Here is a 14,904-nt window from a genome sequence, read left to right as displayed (position 1 = left end):
TAGTTCTAATTGAAACCATATAGATTTTCACTTATATGACACTTCTTAAAAGTGAAGTTCTCAAATGATTTAGTATGTGAATGTGAATATAATCTTTCTATTTTTTTTATTTCCTATTATTTATTTATTTATTATTTATTTATTGGTCTCCACTTTAGATTTAAACTTATATATTTTAGAATGACTTTTGCCATTTTCATTTTGATCGAAGAAAAAAACAGTTGTAAAGGACATATAACAAATGTTTGCAAAAGGTTATTTTCCATACATTTTTTACTACTGTATGAATATTACAACAGTCTGTCGACCATTTATTTTTTAATAGATCACGTATTGGATTTTTTTTAACATAAAAGTTGGAGGCATTTTTCACTCTATAATACATCGGTATTATTTTTTAATAATTTCATATCAATATTACAACAGTCAAATCAATATTACAACAGCCATTGCAGTAATAACATCAAAACTTGGAGCTAAGCCTAGACCTTTTATTTTTTTAACGCTTAACATTTTATAGTTCTATTTCACTGTATTGGATATATGTTAATATGATATACAGTAATTACGACATTAAAGTTAGACGCATCATTTCACCCTCTAATCAAGCTTTATGTACATGTCGGCACAGGGGAGTGTAGTTCTTTTGGTGCCTTTTTTTTTTTTTTTTTTTTTGGACTATACTCCTCGTCCTGCAGCCTGCAATCAGACCCCTCTACTAAATCTGAACATTGTTTTAACGTTTCCCGTGCAGTCATTAAATTTGCCTCTAAATGGCAGTATTGCGTTCTTCAATTACAACAACCCCATTTAGTGATCGAGAAGAAGGGTTCCCTACCAATAAACGCACACAGGGAATGTCACATGACCCGGTGTTGCAGTTTGCATTTGCACTGACAAGTCAAGCCAGATGGGACCAATCAGGCCATTGCTTTGTTTTGTAATTTTATAATAAGGAATTGATGAAAACCAGACTAGGTTATCAATATAACAAAGCTAAGGTTTTCTTACACATCGGTTCCGACGAGCTACTACAGCTATTTGTTTTAACTTTTATGACTATTATTTTGCGTAGCGTGTAGATATTTATATGCCTTTTTTTAAAGAAGATACATTTTAGAAAATGAAGCTCCGAGTCCAGCTGCAGTGCAAAAATTTGCATGAATACCTAAGAGAGCTTAGCCCAGAGATTTTAGACCGACTATATAATCATCCTGCAACATGTCTAGCTGTCTACAGGTAAGGTTACTAATATTACTATTAAAATGAAAACGTCATCATCGTTATTGTCATTTATTGTTTTAACACTATGATGTTGTGAAAATTCCGCAGGGAGCTTCCCTCCCTGGCCAAAAGCTATGTCATGCGCATGCTGTTTCTGGATCAGCCTCTTCCTCAAGCAGCAGTGGCATTATGGGTGAATAAAGAAAGCCAGAAGTGAGTTACTAATTTTTCATCGGCATTTATGATCATAATTAGAGTTTGGCAATTTTTACGTTTGCAAATGTGCAAACTAATATTGGAACTAGACTACAATGCTGACACATTACTGCTGAATTAATATATTGAAGGAGTATTGATATAAACTTTATATCAATGCATAGGTTCAGGCAGGGACAAAAAGGCACCACATGCACCATCTGTCTATAACCTCCATCCATCTATTAAGGTAGCTTTGAGAGGGAGGTCCAGCCTTGCCTCTCTCCAGCCACTTCTTCTCGCTTCTTTGGGGATCCACCTCAGTTCTTAATACAGAGGAGTAGTGGCTCTACTCTGATGACTGAGCTTCTCATGCTATTTCTAAAGGAGAGCCCGAACACCCTTCAGAAAAAACAGGTTTTGGCATCCTTTTCTTTTGGTCTAGACCCGTCGCTCATGACCATAGGTGAGGGTAGGAACATAGATCGACCGTTAATAGCGCGTTTCACCTTTGAGCTCAGCTCTTTTCTCACCTGACGTGACGACCTATACAGAGTGAGCGCTACAGCAGATGCAGCACTGATCTGCCAGTCGGATGTCTCACTCCACAAAACCCAGAGATACTTGAACTCCCAGGGCCATAATTGCTTCGTTTGGTGCGTATTAATAATATAACAGTATATAATATATAAAATAAATAGCCCATTTTCGCTGATTCTATTCTCTATCTCTTCTGTACCATAACACAATAGCAGTGGTGAAGAAATCACAGCAATGACTTTACTTCGTGAGTGCTCAGTGCATAGGTACAAACAACAGTCATGACCTGGCCCCCTATCAGAAGGTGGCGCAATGCTACCTTCTCATCCAACGTACAAGCACCAAGATGAGGCTTCAATAAGTATGCCCACACCTGCTCTGCACTTCTCACCGTGGGCAACTCCAGAGTGGAAGAGAGGACTCATACCAGAACTCAAACTATGTGGAGTATCCGACTGTCTAGTCTGAGCTTTTCTTCCTCGCACACCAGCTCAGGCTTTCGTGTTCCCCTTTGATGCATCCGAGCTCCCATATCCCACTATTTTGCCACCGCACGTGTTTCACGACTCAGATTTTTCCGACTGAGAATGTGACACTCCCTCCGTGAAGCCACACGAGCACTGCCCGTCAGCCCTCCGTGGTCTCCCTTGTCTCAGGTCAGTCCCAACCACAGCTCTGCCGCAGTCAGGTGACATTCCATGTCCCTTGAGCTAGCTTCAGCAGCCAGGGATTGGACTGCTGCCCAGCTCTCAAGACACTTTACCTTTTCGGGCTATGCACCGTTGAGCTCCATAGATACAGGTCCGTCCACCTGACGCTCGCTAGCGAGCCCCACCTCCAGGCCTGACTCCAAAGGGGGGCTCCGGTGACCCACGTCCGGGCAAGGGAAAACCGAGATCCAACAGTTTATTTATCATAAAGGGTCGTGAGCCGTGCTTAGTCTGGTCCTTCCCCTAGGAGCTGTTTGCCATGGGTGACTCTGCCAAGGGGCATAAAGCCCCAGACAACTTAGGTCTTAGAATCATCGTGACACACAAACCCCTTTATGCATTAGACAATCACTTTTAGTCCATTTTGATTTCAAGTACTAGTATTAATAAATTTGCTTTAATCAACGTTGACATTTTGATTGCAATGCGACCCTTGTGAGGATAAGTGGCTACAGAAAATGGATGGATGAATAATTAACGTTTTACAAAAGCTTTAAGGCCTTAAGGCACTGGTATGAACTTATGCTTTTCACTCGGTGTAGACAAATCAAATTTTCTTTTCACATCTTATTGGCTTATTTTTGATAAATTAACATTTACAATGGAATCTCTGCATGTCTGCAACAAAGGAATCATGATGATTGCGTCTCAGTGCTGGCAGGACTCCGCCTTTGGCACAGTCAGCAGCTCCAGGGTGGTCTACAGGGACATACCCTGAATCCTGTGTTCAAAGACAACCTGAGGAAAGCACTGCTTGGCGGGTACGTCTGCTCTCTATTTATAACTTAAAAGTTAAGGGAGGGAAGTACCCTCGAATGCAGCAGCGTTTCTGCTACATTCATTTTGCAGCAATGGCCCGCTGTAAAATCCTCGTTGCCGCTGCAAGGGCTGCGCAGCATAATGTTTTGAGACAAAAATCATGACCACCAACGGCATAATTTCGTGATCGTGTTTGCTTTTAAAGGCTTTTATCCTCCGAGCTTGCCACATGCTACAGGTCACAAAAACCAGCTCTGAACTGGTAAAAAAATAATAAAAGCATTTTGTTTTTCGTCACTCTATGGCTATTACCTGCACAAGTCATTTATTCACTTGGTCGGTGCTAAAGTAGCAGCACCAACTTCAAATACGTTATATGTCCATGCACTCCAGGAACAAAACAAACTGCATCAGGTGAATAATCTTTTGGGGATGAAAACAAAACATGACCCTTTCTACCTAAGTTATTCAGAAAATACTTTAATCAAAATCGGTGTACAATGGTCTTTTCACAGAAATCTGGCTAGAACCAAGTTCACATGGAGAGCCAACAGCTTTGAACAACAAATTTTCTACCTCAATTAATACAGATCAAGTCATAAAACAAGACGACTACATTAGAATTCAGCAATTTAGCAAGTGCATGAACATGACCTCAGTCATGACAGAGTTTTGAAATTATCACAATAATTAGTATCAAATTTCTGATTATTTCAAACGATTTAGCTTTGCTCACTTTGACTGTCAAATCAATTTTATGACAAAAGAAATAGCAGGCATGTTCACATAAAAATGCTACATTTTAATGAAAACAAGAAGAATGATACTTTCTGACCCCTTTTACCAGAAAATGCTGTATTTATCTTTTCACATTCATATTGTGCATTCATAAATACTAACAGTATGTTTTTTTTTCCAATTTAGCTCTCACCATTTCTTTTAACACCAAAAGGTTTATTTAATGCATATGTATGAACGCACTTATGTCTAAAGCAATTATATATGGAGAAAAATAATGAAATAATTAGAATAATATTTTTTTTTTACATACACTATTCACATGATTGCGTATTTATTCATGATGCCAAGTAGTACAGTAGTTCTTGCCTTACTTATAAAAATAAAAAGGTTTGCCTTGCTCACAGACCTCTTTGGTGTCCTTGCATTATTGTAGCAATAGCTTCAAATGTTTTCATAATATGATGAAATTTTCTGTCATGTTTTTAAATGTTGTTTTGAATGTATGCTGTGATTATTGCACTGAAGCTCGGTTTGTTTAAAAAAATCGCGAATTGTTTAAAATTGCAATTACATTTTTTACTAAAATTGTTCCGCCCTATGCCATTCTTTCAAATGCCTTCCTGTTTTCCTCCCCAAATCAGATTTTTTAATGTTAAGCACTAAGCTCCAGTCACGTGTCATTTGTCACTGCTACGCTTCCTTGGAATGTCTTGCCTCACTTCTGGGGAAAAAAACAAAACATTGTGTGCAGTGTATTTTCATCATTTAAAGAAAAATGTAACTTGTAGGAGACATTGACATTATGGAAAGAATGAATGGAATTACTTTGGTATACAAAAAATGTTAATCAAAACTGAATATTTTTATATTAAACAAGTTATAATTTGCTGAGGTCTCTGAATAACAAGGAGAAGGAGAAGATACAACTCCGGGGTAGGAATAGATTACAACTGGCTTGATTGGTTGATGGTTGCGCTGGGAGCTAATCACGTGTCTTGTAGGAATACCCGTCTCTTTCACAAAACTCACACACGCTGTAGAAACAAAGGGAGAAGAGGAAATTGTGCGTTGCACTGGAGCGCTTGTAAATCTCTTACCTAGATGTTGTAATAAATTGGAATTTCAAGTGTAAACTCTGATTGTTATCATGTTGGTCAGCTACAGGCTTCACTTCTTATTAGACTTCAGGGCACCCACTGCTTATACAACTGCGCCTCTCTGTAAGACTACAGCCAAAGGGATGGTGCTGTATGAGGTTTAAGATTTAAGTAAATATTTTTAGTACAGTGGTATTTGTCTTATCTAAAGTATTAATATTTTCCACATAAAAAAAAAAAAAATCAGGTACCTACATACACATGCATGAAAATTCCATTGTTTGGGGGTGACGCTACTTTGTGGTTTTCCACCTATTACGGCGGTGGGGATGCTGTTCCGGTCTCCAGTAACCAAGACAATTTAGAGATTACTGTACTCTAAAGTGTGTGTCATTGCACAGGGGTCAAGCATGGACAGACGAAGGCAGCAACCTGGGTCCTGACCGTCATGCTCGTGACATTGAGAGTTTGGATCGTTATGCCATGGAGCGCTGGGAGGTCATCCTGCACTTCATGGTGGGTTCTCCAAGTGCTGCGGTCAGTCAGGACCTGGCTCAGCTGCTGATTCAAGCAGGCCTCATGAAAAGGTAGGTTAATAGCTTTTTGACAAAGAAGAATCCAAGGAGTGAGTATTTCAAGTGAAAAGTGTAAATATTTTTGAAATACGTGTGAGTCCGCTCGCGCGCAGATATACACACACACACACACACACACACACACACACACACACTTATGTACATTACCTTACACCCCAACATTGTTGTTCGGTCAGTTGAGTGCGAAAATCTCCTGAGTAAGTCTTTGGGAAGGGGAAAAGGCCGAGTCAAGAGACAGGTGTCGAGTCTACAGCTTTGAAGAAGGGACCTTGGTGGTCCGATTTCTGCCTGCAGAAGCCGGCTGTAATTATGTGGAATGTCAACTCTTGAGCAGGGAAGGTGCCTGTGTTCGAAGAAGTTCAGACTAGGCATAGAGGATGGGGTATGGCCGAATTCATAATACCATGTGTGCATGCGTGGCGTTTTGTTGACCACAGTCTTGTTTGCTGAGTTTTTTTCCACATCTTTTTATCATCTAGTTTTATTTCTTTTTCCATTTTAAATCCCTTTTGATCCCTAAAGCTTTATTTCAGACCCTTCCCCTGTGTTTTAGCCTCTACATCTTTTTTTTTCTTTTTAAATCTGGAAAAACTGCTAGAATCAATACATCTCATTGGACGTGTTCCCACCGCAGAAGGCCCAGTTTCTGGGCCTCTGCTGGTAAGTTTTATTTCTTGCTTCTGACATTTCTGTCCTTTACTATCTGGTGATTTAGTGGGTGTTCCTGACGTACTGGGCTACCGTTGTGGGTCCCTGGCGTGTAAGTTTTGCTTTGTGTCAGCATTGCTCTTCAACGACAACAACACCACAATATCTCAAATACGAGACACACTACGGGCCACAGTTGTTTTCTGTCTTCAGCTCTCAGCACTGTACAGAAATGGCTCCTCTTACCTCTGCGTCCTCCCATGACTGTCCCAGCTGTATCTGTCTGGCTAGCACTATATCCGAACTTGAGAAAAGAATATCCACACTCCTGTACCCGAGCCCAGCATTCCTTCTCCCGCCTGCAATGAGGCCGCACACTGCCTTCAACGAGCAAGCCTGGTGCCATCACTCGCCATTCAGTTACTTATGCACCTCTGCTAGCAAACCCCCCAAGCTTCTGCTAGTTCCACTTCTTCCCACTCTGGACTCGTGTCTGAGCCAAAAATAGGATAAGATCCACCCCCCCATGTACCTGCGCCTCACCACTATAATGTTCAGATTAAAAATAATATTACGTCCTCAGCGTAACTGATTTCCCCTCATTTGGAAGACAGGTCACAGGCTCCCCCCGATATTAACAGTTCGCCCTGCACTAAGTCACGCAGACAATTCCAACCTGTGTTTACGCCTGCTCTGCATAAGTTTCACAATTCATCAAATATACCCCCCCCCCCAAATATCCCTACCACCACAGCAAAAAACAAAACAAAAAAAGAGACCAGTTTCTCTACACACACGACTACACAAGTCAACCCGGGTATCCCTTGTGCATCACCACTATAAAACGTCTCCCCCCCGTCTCTGCTGGTGATCAGCACAACGCTGGTTAGACATGTGGCACTTCGTGACGGCAGGACTTTCTCTCACCCTGGTGCTACGGTGAATCATATCAAAATCGCTTCATTGCAAGTTCCCTGTACACAAGCGCTGCCACATTGGTTTTGGAAGTCGGTGTAAATGACATTAAGTTTTAACAGTCAGAAGCCCTCAAAAAGGACTTCATCAGCCTTCTAGACACGCTGATGTAGACCGGTAAAAAATTGAGGGTTTCCGGCCGATTGCCCTCGCCATGCTTCGGTGATGAGAAATTTAGTTGTCTCCGCCAATTCCATATCTGGTTAAAAGGCTTCTGTACATCTCAGAGAATCCCTTTTACTCCCTTAACAACTTCAACTTATCTTTTTCAAAGAGATGGTTTGCACCCCAACCTTGATGACTCCCGCCTCCTAACTTCTAATATTGAACAGGCCCTTAGTTCATGTCCGTGACTAACAGTAGCCCCACACAGCCCCGCCCACCACTGCACTAGCCCCCCAACATCTAAAAACATCCCAGTACGAGTGACAATTAGACCGCACAAAGCACCCGTCCTTGTTGCAAATCATAATAACTCTTGCAATTTAATTACACTTAGACCTGTTGGCAGCATTACTTCTCATTTAACAACTACCCCACCGGTTCTCAGCTCTGCTGTTATACAAGACAATTTATTTCCAGAGCCTTCTGTGTATGGAGTAAGATCACTGTCAAAAAGGCGTATCCTTGTTTTCAAATACATATGCGTGTTGTCAGATTTGTATCCGCGTTTTCAGATTTGTATCCGTGTTTTCAGATTTGTATCCGTGTTTTACCACTTGTATGAGTACGACTCGCGAGACACGTTACGTGAATCTTCCTTCGGACGCATGGATCTGCCTTTGAATGCATGGATCTATGGAGTAAGATGGCTATCAAAAAGACGTATTCGTGTTTTCAAATTTGTATTCGTGTTTTCAAAATTGTATCCGTGTTTTCAGATTTGTATTAGTGTTTTCAGATTTGTATCCGTGTTTTCAGATTTGTATTTGTGTTTTCAAATTTGTATCTGTTTTACCACTCGTATGAGTACGACTCTCATGAGACACGTGTGAGAATCTCTCCTTTAGTTGCACGAATCTTCCTTTGCACGCATGGATCTGCTTTTGGGTTTGAGTTGGATATGCAAATTGGATAATGTCACCTCAAGAAACCAGACATTGTCACTCGATCCTAGGTCTGTCCAATTTTGGTCCATGGGCTTGGAACGATCTGCAAGCCCACTTGAAACTAAGATCTCTCAAACCTTTTGGTAATCTCAAATTTGCTTTTTCCAATCTCCTTGTCACTAGATGTTCTTTTAAATAATTGACTGAATTGCTTCTTTTATTAAAATTTTTTAAAGTCATAATTATTTCTTTATTTCCCATATTATTATTATTATTATTATCATTATTTTAATTTTCTTCTTTTTTTTCTTATACAGTGAAGCCCCGTTTTTTTTCACCTTATAACGTGGACCGCGGTGTTTTTTTGTGCCCTCTTTACACCATTTCTTTTGCCTTATGACACATCCAACATGGCGGTCAGTGTGCGTGCGTGACCGCTGTGTTGGATGTGTCCGTGCTCATACGTCTATACCCGCGTCTACTATTTTGATACCAATATTTAATATGTATATAAAATTTCAATGTTTTTAACCTGGGGATTTACGTGCATTAGCTATTTAACATAGATTTGGTGTGCCCGCCATACGGCGAATTCCCGTTACGATCCCAACCGCGGAACCGATTAATCTCGTAAACCGGGGGCCCACTGTACTTCCTCTTTCCCATCCTTCTGAACTTTTGTTAAATTCTGCTTTCTGTAAACTCTTCTCTAGGACATCCTTGCAAAGGAGGTGTAAATCTCAATTGATTTTTTTCCTGGTTAAATAAAGTTGGAAAAAAAAAAAAGTTGGGATTGAGCCATTTCCTCATGACAGTTTCTGAGTGTCCTTTGCCTGGTCTCTCCCTTAACTCTATCCTGTTAGTTCAGTTAAAATGGATTTTTGACTTATGTAGCTGTCAATGGGAGTGAATGAGTTAACTTAATCAATTGTGTGACAACCTTATACTGTATGTGGCAATTGTGTCACGGGCTTCTATGTTTCACAGTGAGGCAGGAGAGCCCCCCTCCATCACCTCTGCTGGCTTCCAGTTTCTCCTGCTTGACACAGCCTCTCAGTTGTGGTATTTCACCCTGCAATACCTCAAAACTGCTCAGGTACCCTTCCAACGTCCATGCTGACCTTTAGGACTTTAAGATTTAGATGAGCTGGATGAGCTGAGGTGAAGATGGCACTGCAATATTATGAGGTTTACAAGACCTGGCTGATATAAATGACTTGCATTCTAATGATCAGTCACAAAACGGGCTACCTGACACTCACATCACACAATATCAGGTGAAATAATTCAATATGAACACACTTTCATTTCCTAGGCAAGTTAAAAAAGGAAATGGCTTGAATGTGTAGCCTTGATTTGTCGGCAAACCCAAATAGACACAATTAACCATTGCTGACAAGACTCATTTAAATATATTCATTCACTAGGTTACGCTCAACTTTCAGTAGAGGCAGGAATTAAATGTAGTCCCTGACACATCACACAATAGAAGGTGAAAGAATTCAACATGATATATGATATGATATGAAAAACTTTATTTTTGGACTTAAAATCAAGCAAAACAAACAAAATTAAAAAACAATAGACAATGCCTTTTTTGCTGAATAAACAATAATAATAATTTAACAAAAAAAACAACAACAATAGCAATATGAGCATTGACCTTCCCAAAAAAGGAGTAGGAAGAAGTTAACATATACTCTTACCCCCTTCTTATTTAATAATATTCAATCCATCTGAGTAGAACAAACAAACAAAACGAGAGCAGACCTTCAAATCCCACAACATATCACGCAGCTACCCCCACAACAGAAAATAGCACTACCAATGAGCCCCAAGGGATTCCAACTACCCACATTGAGCTCATCATATATAGTAATTGAATCATTACAAACACCCGGTGTCGCCTGCCCAAGCGACACTTTTACGAGTTCCTTCTCAGTTTTGTTACAAGGTAAGACAAGAAATATGTACGTAATAATGTAAATTCATCCCTCCTACTTCCCGGTCTCAGATATCGCGGTCTCAGTACTTCGTTTTTTTCCAGGAAAAACAAAAAATATTTCAAAATAAAAAATCATTTAAAAAAATGTGCAAAAATGTACAAAAATTGAAAAAAGCAAAAAAGTACATTATACAGCACTGTATTAATCAAATAACGAAGTAATCTTAGTTAATAACTGTTAAGAATTCTTCAACCGTTAGAGTTCGTGATGTCTTTTTATCTTATTTTGAAATGCATACTTTTAATATGTCGGGGCGCGTTGCATTTCCGTTTTCTTCCTGTTTTACGTTCTCTGCGTCATTCGGCTCGTTACGGTGACGTAGTGGTGACAACGTAAGCTCATATTTATAGTTTATCATTTATGTTGATAACGCACGCTACTGCCTATGTTTAGTAATTGATGAGTGTTTATTCTGTTTATGTGTTTGTCTGTGTAGAGGTTGCACTTTATAGTTAGTAGTTGTTGTTAGTTGTTGCTAACCCGCTAATGTCGGCTAAAAATACAGTTTTCATAGATTAAGTGTGTATATGTTAGTTGACTGACTTTAAGATTGTTGTTGATTTATTATTCAACAGTTCAACGTGATGACTTGCGTACTCTTTCACCGATGTCTTGGTGCAGATAACCAGTCCTGAGAACAAATTCTCAACAAACTAAGTAATATTAGTTATTTAATGAATATACAATATACATATACATATATAATGTTAATAAGGATGGTGTAATGTTAAATAATAGGAGAAAGGAAAGAAAATACGCAAAAAATACAAAATAAAAACGATTGTTTATGGTTACTGCGTCTATATTGGGGCGTACATAGAAATCTAGTAACTGATACCCTGCTTCGCGGGTTTCAGACTTCGCGGGGGTTGACAGCCCCCATTAACCGCAAAGTAGAGGGATCACTATATATGTAATGATGATAATAGAAAATTAGCCCAAGAAATTAATGATCCTCATATAGTCCCTGAGACCCAACCTCTTTTCTGTATTTCATTTGTATACATTTTCTTAAATTGTACCATGGTAATGCTTTGTTTGAGTTCCAGATTCAGACTGTAACATAAGTTTACTCCACAGATTGTAATACATTGACTTTTCATAGTAGTGTGCACAAGGAGTTTCTTTAAATTGAGCTCTCCTCTCAATTTATAACCTCCCTTGTATCAAAAAACATGCTCTGTATGTTCCCTGGTAATAAATAATTTCTTGGTTAAAAAATTCCTGATAGCCTGCATTTTTTACTGTCCTAATTGCTCTTTCCTGCATTATGGTCAAAGAATGTAGATTACTTTTATAGGTGTTACCCCAAATTTCCACACAGTAATTGAGATATGGTAAAACCAGCGAACAATACAACATGTGTAAGGCCCTTTGATCTAGAATATGTTTTGATTTTCCCATAATGGAAACACTTCTTACTATCTTAGCTCTTACATAAGCAATATGGGGTTTCCAGCTGATTTTGTGGTCTAGTCACCAAGAAAATTTTATTTCGTATGCTCTTTCTATGATCATATCGTCTATCAATACTGATGCTTGTGTATCAATTTTGCGGTTTCCAAAAAAACTTGATTTTGGTTTTGCTCAAATTCCATGATAGTTTATTTTTGTCAAACCATTTTTTAAATTTATTAATTTCTGCTGTGACCATCTCTAAAAGCAGCTGCAAAATGTCCCCAGAACAAAACATCTCAGAGTCGTCAGCAAATAAGACGAATTTTAAAATCTGTGAAACTTTACATATGTCATTAAAATAGAGGATGAACAGTTTTGGGCCCAGGATTGAACCCTGATGTACCCCACACAATATATCCATTACTCACCCAACTTTACAAATTGCTGCCTGCCCATCAAATAGCTTCTCATTCATTTTAGCCCTACCCCCCTAATACCGTATCTTTCAAGTTTATCTAATAATAAATGATGATTTATTGTGTCAAAGGCTTTCTTCAAGTCTATAAATATTCCTATTGCATATTTCTTTTTATCAATACAGTTTCTTCAATTAGTTCCATGAGAGCTAGGGATGTACTTCTGTTTGCTTTAAATCAATATTGGCTGTCAGTCGGCAGTTTTTGCTTTTCAATGATTGTGTCCAAACTTGTGTTGAATATTTTTTCTAAAATCTTGGAAATATGAACAAGCTTTCATTTCCCAGGCAAGTTAAAAAAGGAAATGGCTTGAATGTGTTGGCTTGATTTGTTGGCAGACCTAATCAGACACAATTGACCATTGCTGACAAGACTCATTTAAATATGATCATTCACTAGGTTAAGCTCAATTTTTAGTAGAGGCAGGAATTAAATGTAGTAAAAACTTTCAATTAAATGCTTACACAATGCAAATGAAAGTCTGTTAGTATAATCGGTGTAAATTTATATGCAGCAGGCCCCAAAAAATACAGTCACAGGCTGTTCTTTCATTAGCCAGCCTGGCTGTTAGTTGTCTTATAACCGAAATTTAAGCAATGAAATTTTCTCCATGATACACATGAAATTGTAAATATGGTTCAATGTTGAGATATAAAACACATGTTTACTGTATATGTGTTTTTATCTCAACAGCAGGCTGATTGTCTCATGTTTCATGTCCCATCACGCCAAACATGTCCTAGGTGTCACCCATCGACCAATCGTGCAGACTGTATTGACTATAAATCAAATGCATCACTTGTTACACCCTCCGTAGTCTGTCTAAAATAAGCATTACTTACTTTTGCAAGCCACGCAGAGCCGCACTAAAAGTATTTAAAGATCCACATGCAGCTCCAAAGCCAGGTTGCCGACAACTGGTTGAGACCCATATGATAGAAATCAGTCATGTCCTGTTCAGTAAATGTTAAAATAGCAAATTCTTTAGGACGGGTGAGAGAATAATAGCTGAGCCTGCAGCTCATTTTGGACAGAAACTGCAACACTAGGCCTTGTTCATACTGCTAGCTAAAATCCAATTTTAGCTCATGCAGATTGAAACTTGACAGCTTGTTTATAGTCAGAACAGTCACAAATCATATGCAATCAGAATTTTGCGGGATGAATTGAAACCACATTTGGGCATAGGTTTCCTATCCGATCTTGACAGAATGTATCTCAGTCTCAGCTCCAAACATACAGTACAGTACAGCTCAGTTTTGACTTTTTGTAACATCACTTCTATGCAACGCCATACTACAGTACTGCCGTACGTTTGTTTTCATTAACAATATGAAGAACACATTTTGTGTGTGTTATTTCCTCATCACGGAGAAACAAAAGAAAAGCAAGAACTCGCTGGCATTCGACAGTACACTTCTAACACATAGTTAGAAAAGCTCCTTCAAAGCACTGAAAAACAACTTGTATGTACATTGCAGGGAGGATGTGGAAAGATTGAATAATTTATTTGCCAAACCTAAATCAGAACAGCTTTATGTTAACTCAGGTTGCAGGGGCAGGGAAAACATGTCACGCTTTAAACACAGTAAACTGGGGACAGAGAGTTTATCAGTGCATCATAAAGTACAGATTCAAACAGTTCAAGCAAGAACTGATCAATCAAGTATAATGATATAAATGGAAGCAGATGTCACTCTGCCTCTCCCATCACACCCAGTCTCATTATAGTGCACAGGCATCGGAGTCAAACGCGTTTTATATGACGTCAAACACTACATGTGGTGGACAAAGCCCAGTTTTCAACGTTGCTACTACAACAACCCGTCAAATTTGTCAATAATCTGGCCTTTTCTGAACAGGGTCAGACTGTATTTAAACGCCTGCTAAAACAGTGTACGTAGATGATTAGCGCTTCAATCAGATTTGAAGAGGAAACAGAGGAATCAGAAGTACCGTACCATCAATCAGAACTCAGCCCGTCACCTTTGACAGAAAAAAAGTCACCAGAGGCTTTGGAAAGTCACAGAATTTTGCCATTGTTGTTGACATAGAGTTTATCAGTGCATCATAAAGTACAGATTCAAACAGTTCAAGCAAGAACTGATCAATCAAGTATAATGATATAAATGGAAGCAGATGTCACTCTGCCTCTCCCATCACACCCAGTCTCATTATAGTGCACAGGCATCGGAGTCAATTTTTTCAAACGCGTTTTTGACATGGTCGCAATTATATGACGTCAAACACTACATGTGGTGGACAAAGCCCAGTTTTCAACGTTGCTACTACAACAACCCGTCAAATTTGTCAATAATCTGGCCTTGTCTGAACAGGGTCAGACTGTATTTAAACGCCTGCTAAAACAGTGTATGTAGATGATTAGCGCTTCAATCAGATTTGAAGAGGAAACAGAGGAATCAGAAGTACCGTACCATCAATCAGAACTCAGCCCGTCACCTTTGACAGAAAAAAAGTCACCAGAGGCTT

The 14,904-nt window shown here is 39.1% G+C and overlaps 1 protein-coding gene across 4 annotated transcripts in view; it reads left to right on the top strand.

The window, feature by feature from the left end:
- Window positions 1–13: 13 nt before the first annotated feature.
- Window positions 14–14,904, top strand: part of gtf2h4 (general transcription factor IIH, polypeptide 4) — a 29,983-nt gene continuing 15,092 nt past the window's right edge. For all 4 annotated transcript variants that reach the window (XR_015863932.1, XR_015863930.1, XR_015863931.1 and 1 more), the window contains exons 1-5: window positions 14–1,239; window positions 1,333–1,437; window positions 3,299–3,430; window positions 5,668–5,853; window positions 9,522–9,630. Coding sequence is in view for 1 of the 4 variants with exons in the window: in XM_088404337.1 (XP_088260463.1) it covers window positions 1,124–1,239; window positions 1,333–1,437; window positions 3,299–3,430; window positions 5,668–5,853; window positions 9,522–9,630 (648 nt within the window). In the remaining 3 variants the exon portion in view is untranslated. The remainder of the gene's footprint in view (window positions 1,240–1,332; window positions 1,438–3,298; window positions 3,431–5,667; window positions 5,854–9,521; window positions 9,631–14,904) is intronic.

Source organism: Hippichthys cyanospilos, chromosome 21 (assembly GCF_059441005.1).
Source record: "Hippichthys cyanospilos isolate Australia breed blue-spotted pipefish chromosome 21, RoL_Hcya_1.0, whole genome shotgun sequence".
In the NCBI taxonomy this organism is placed as follows: Eukaryota; Metazoa; Chordata; class Actinopteri; order Syngnathiformes; family Syngnathidae; genus Hippichthys; species Hippichthys cyanospilos.
The sequence above is the reverse complement of the archived record's forward strand: the minus strand, read 5'-3'. Positions and strand labels throughout refer to the sequence as shown.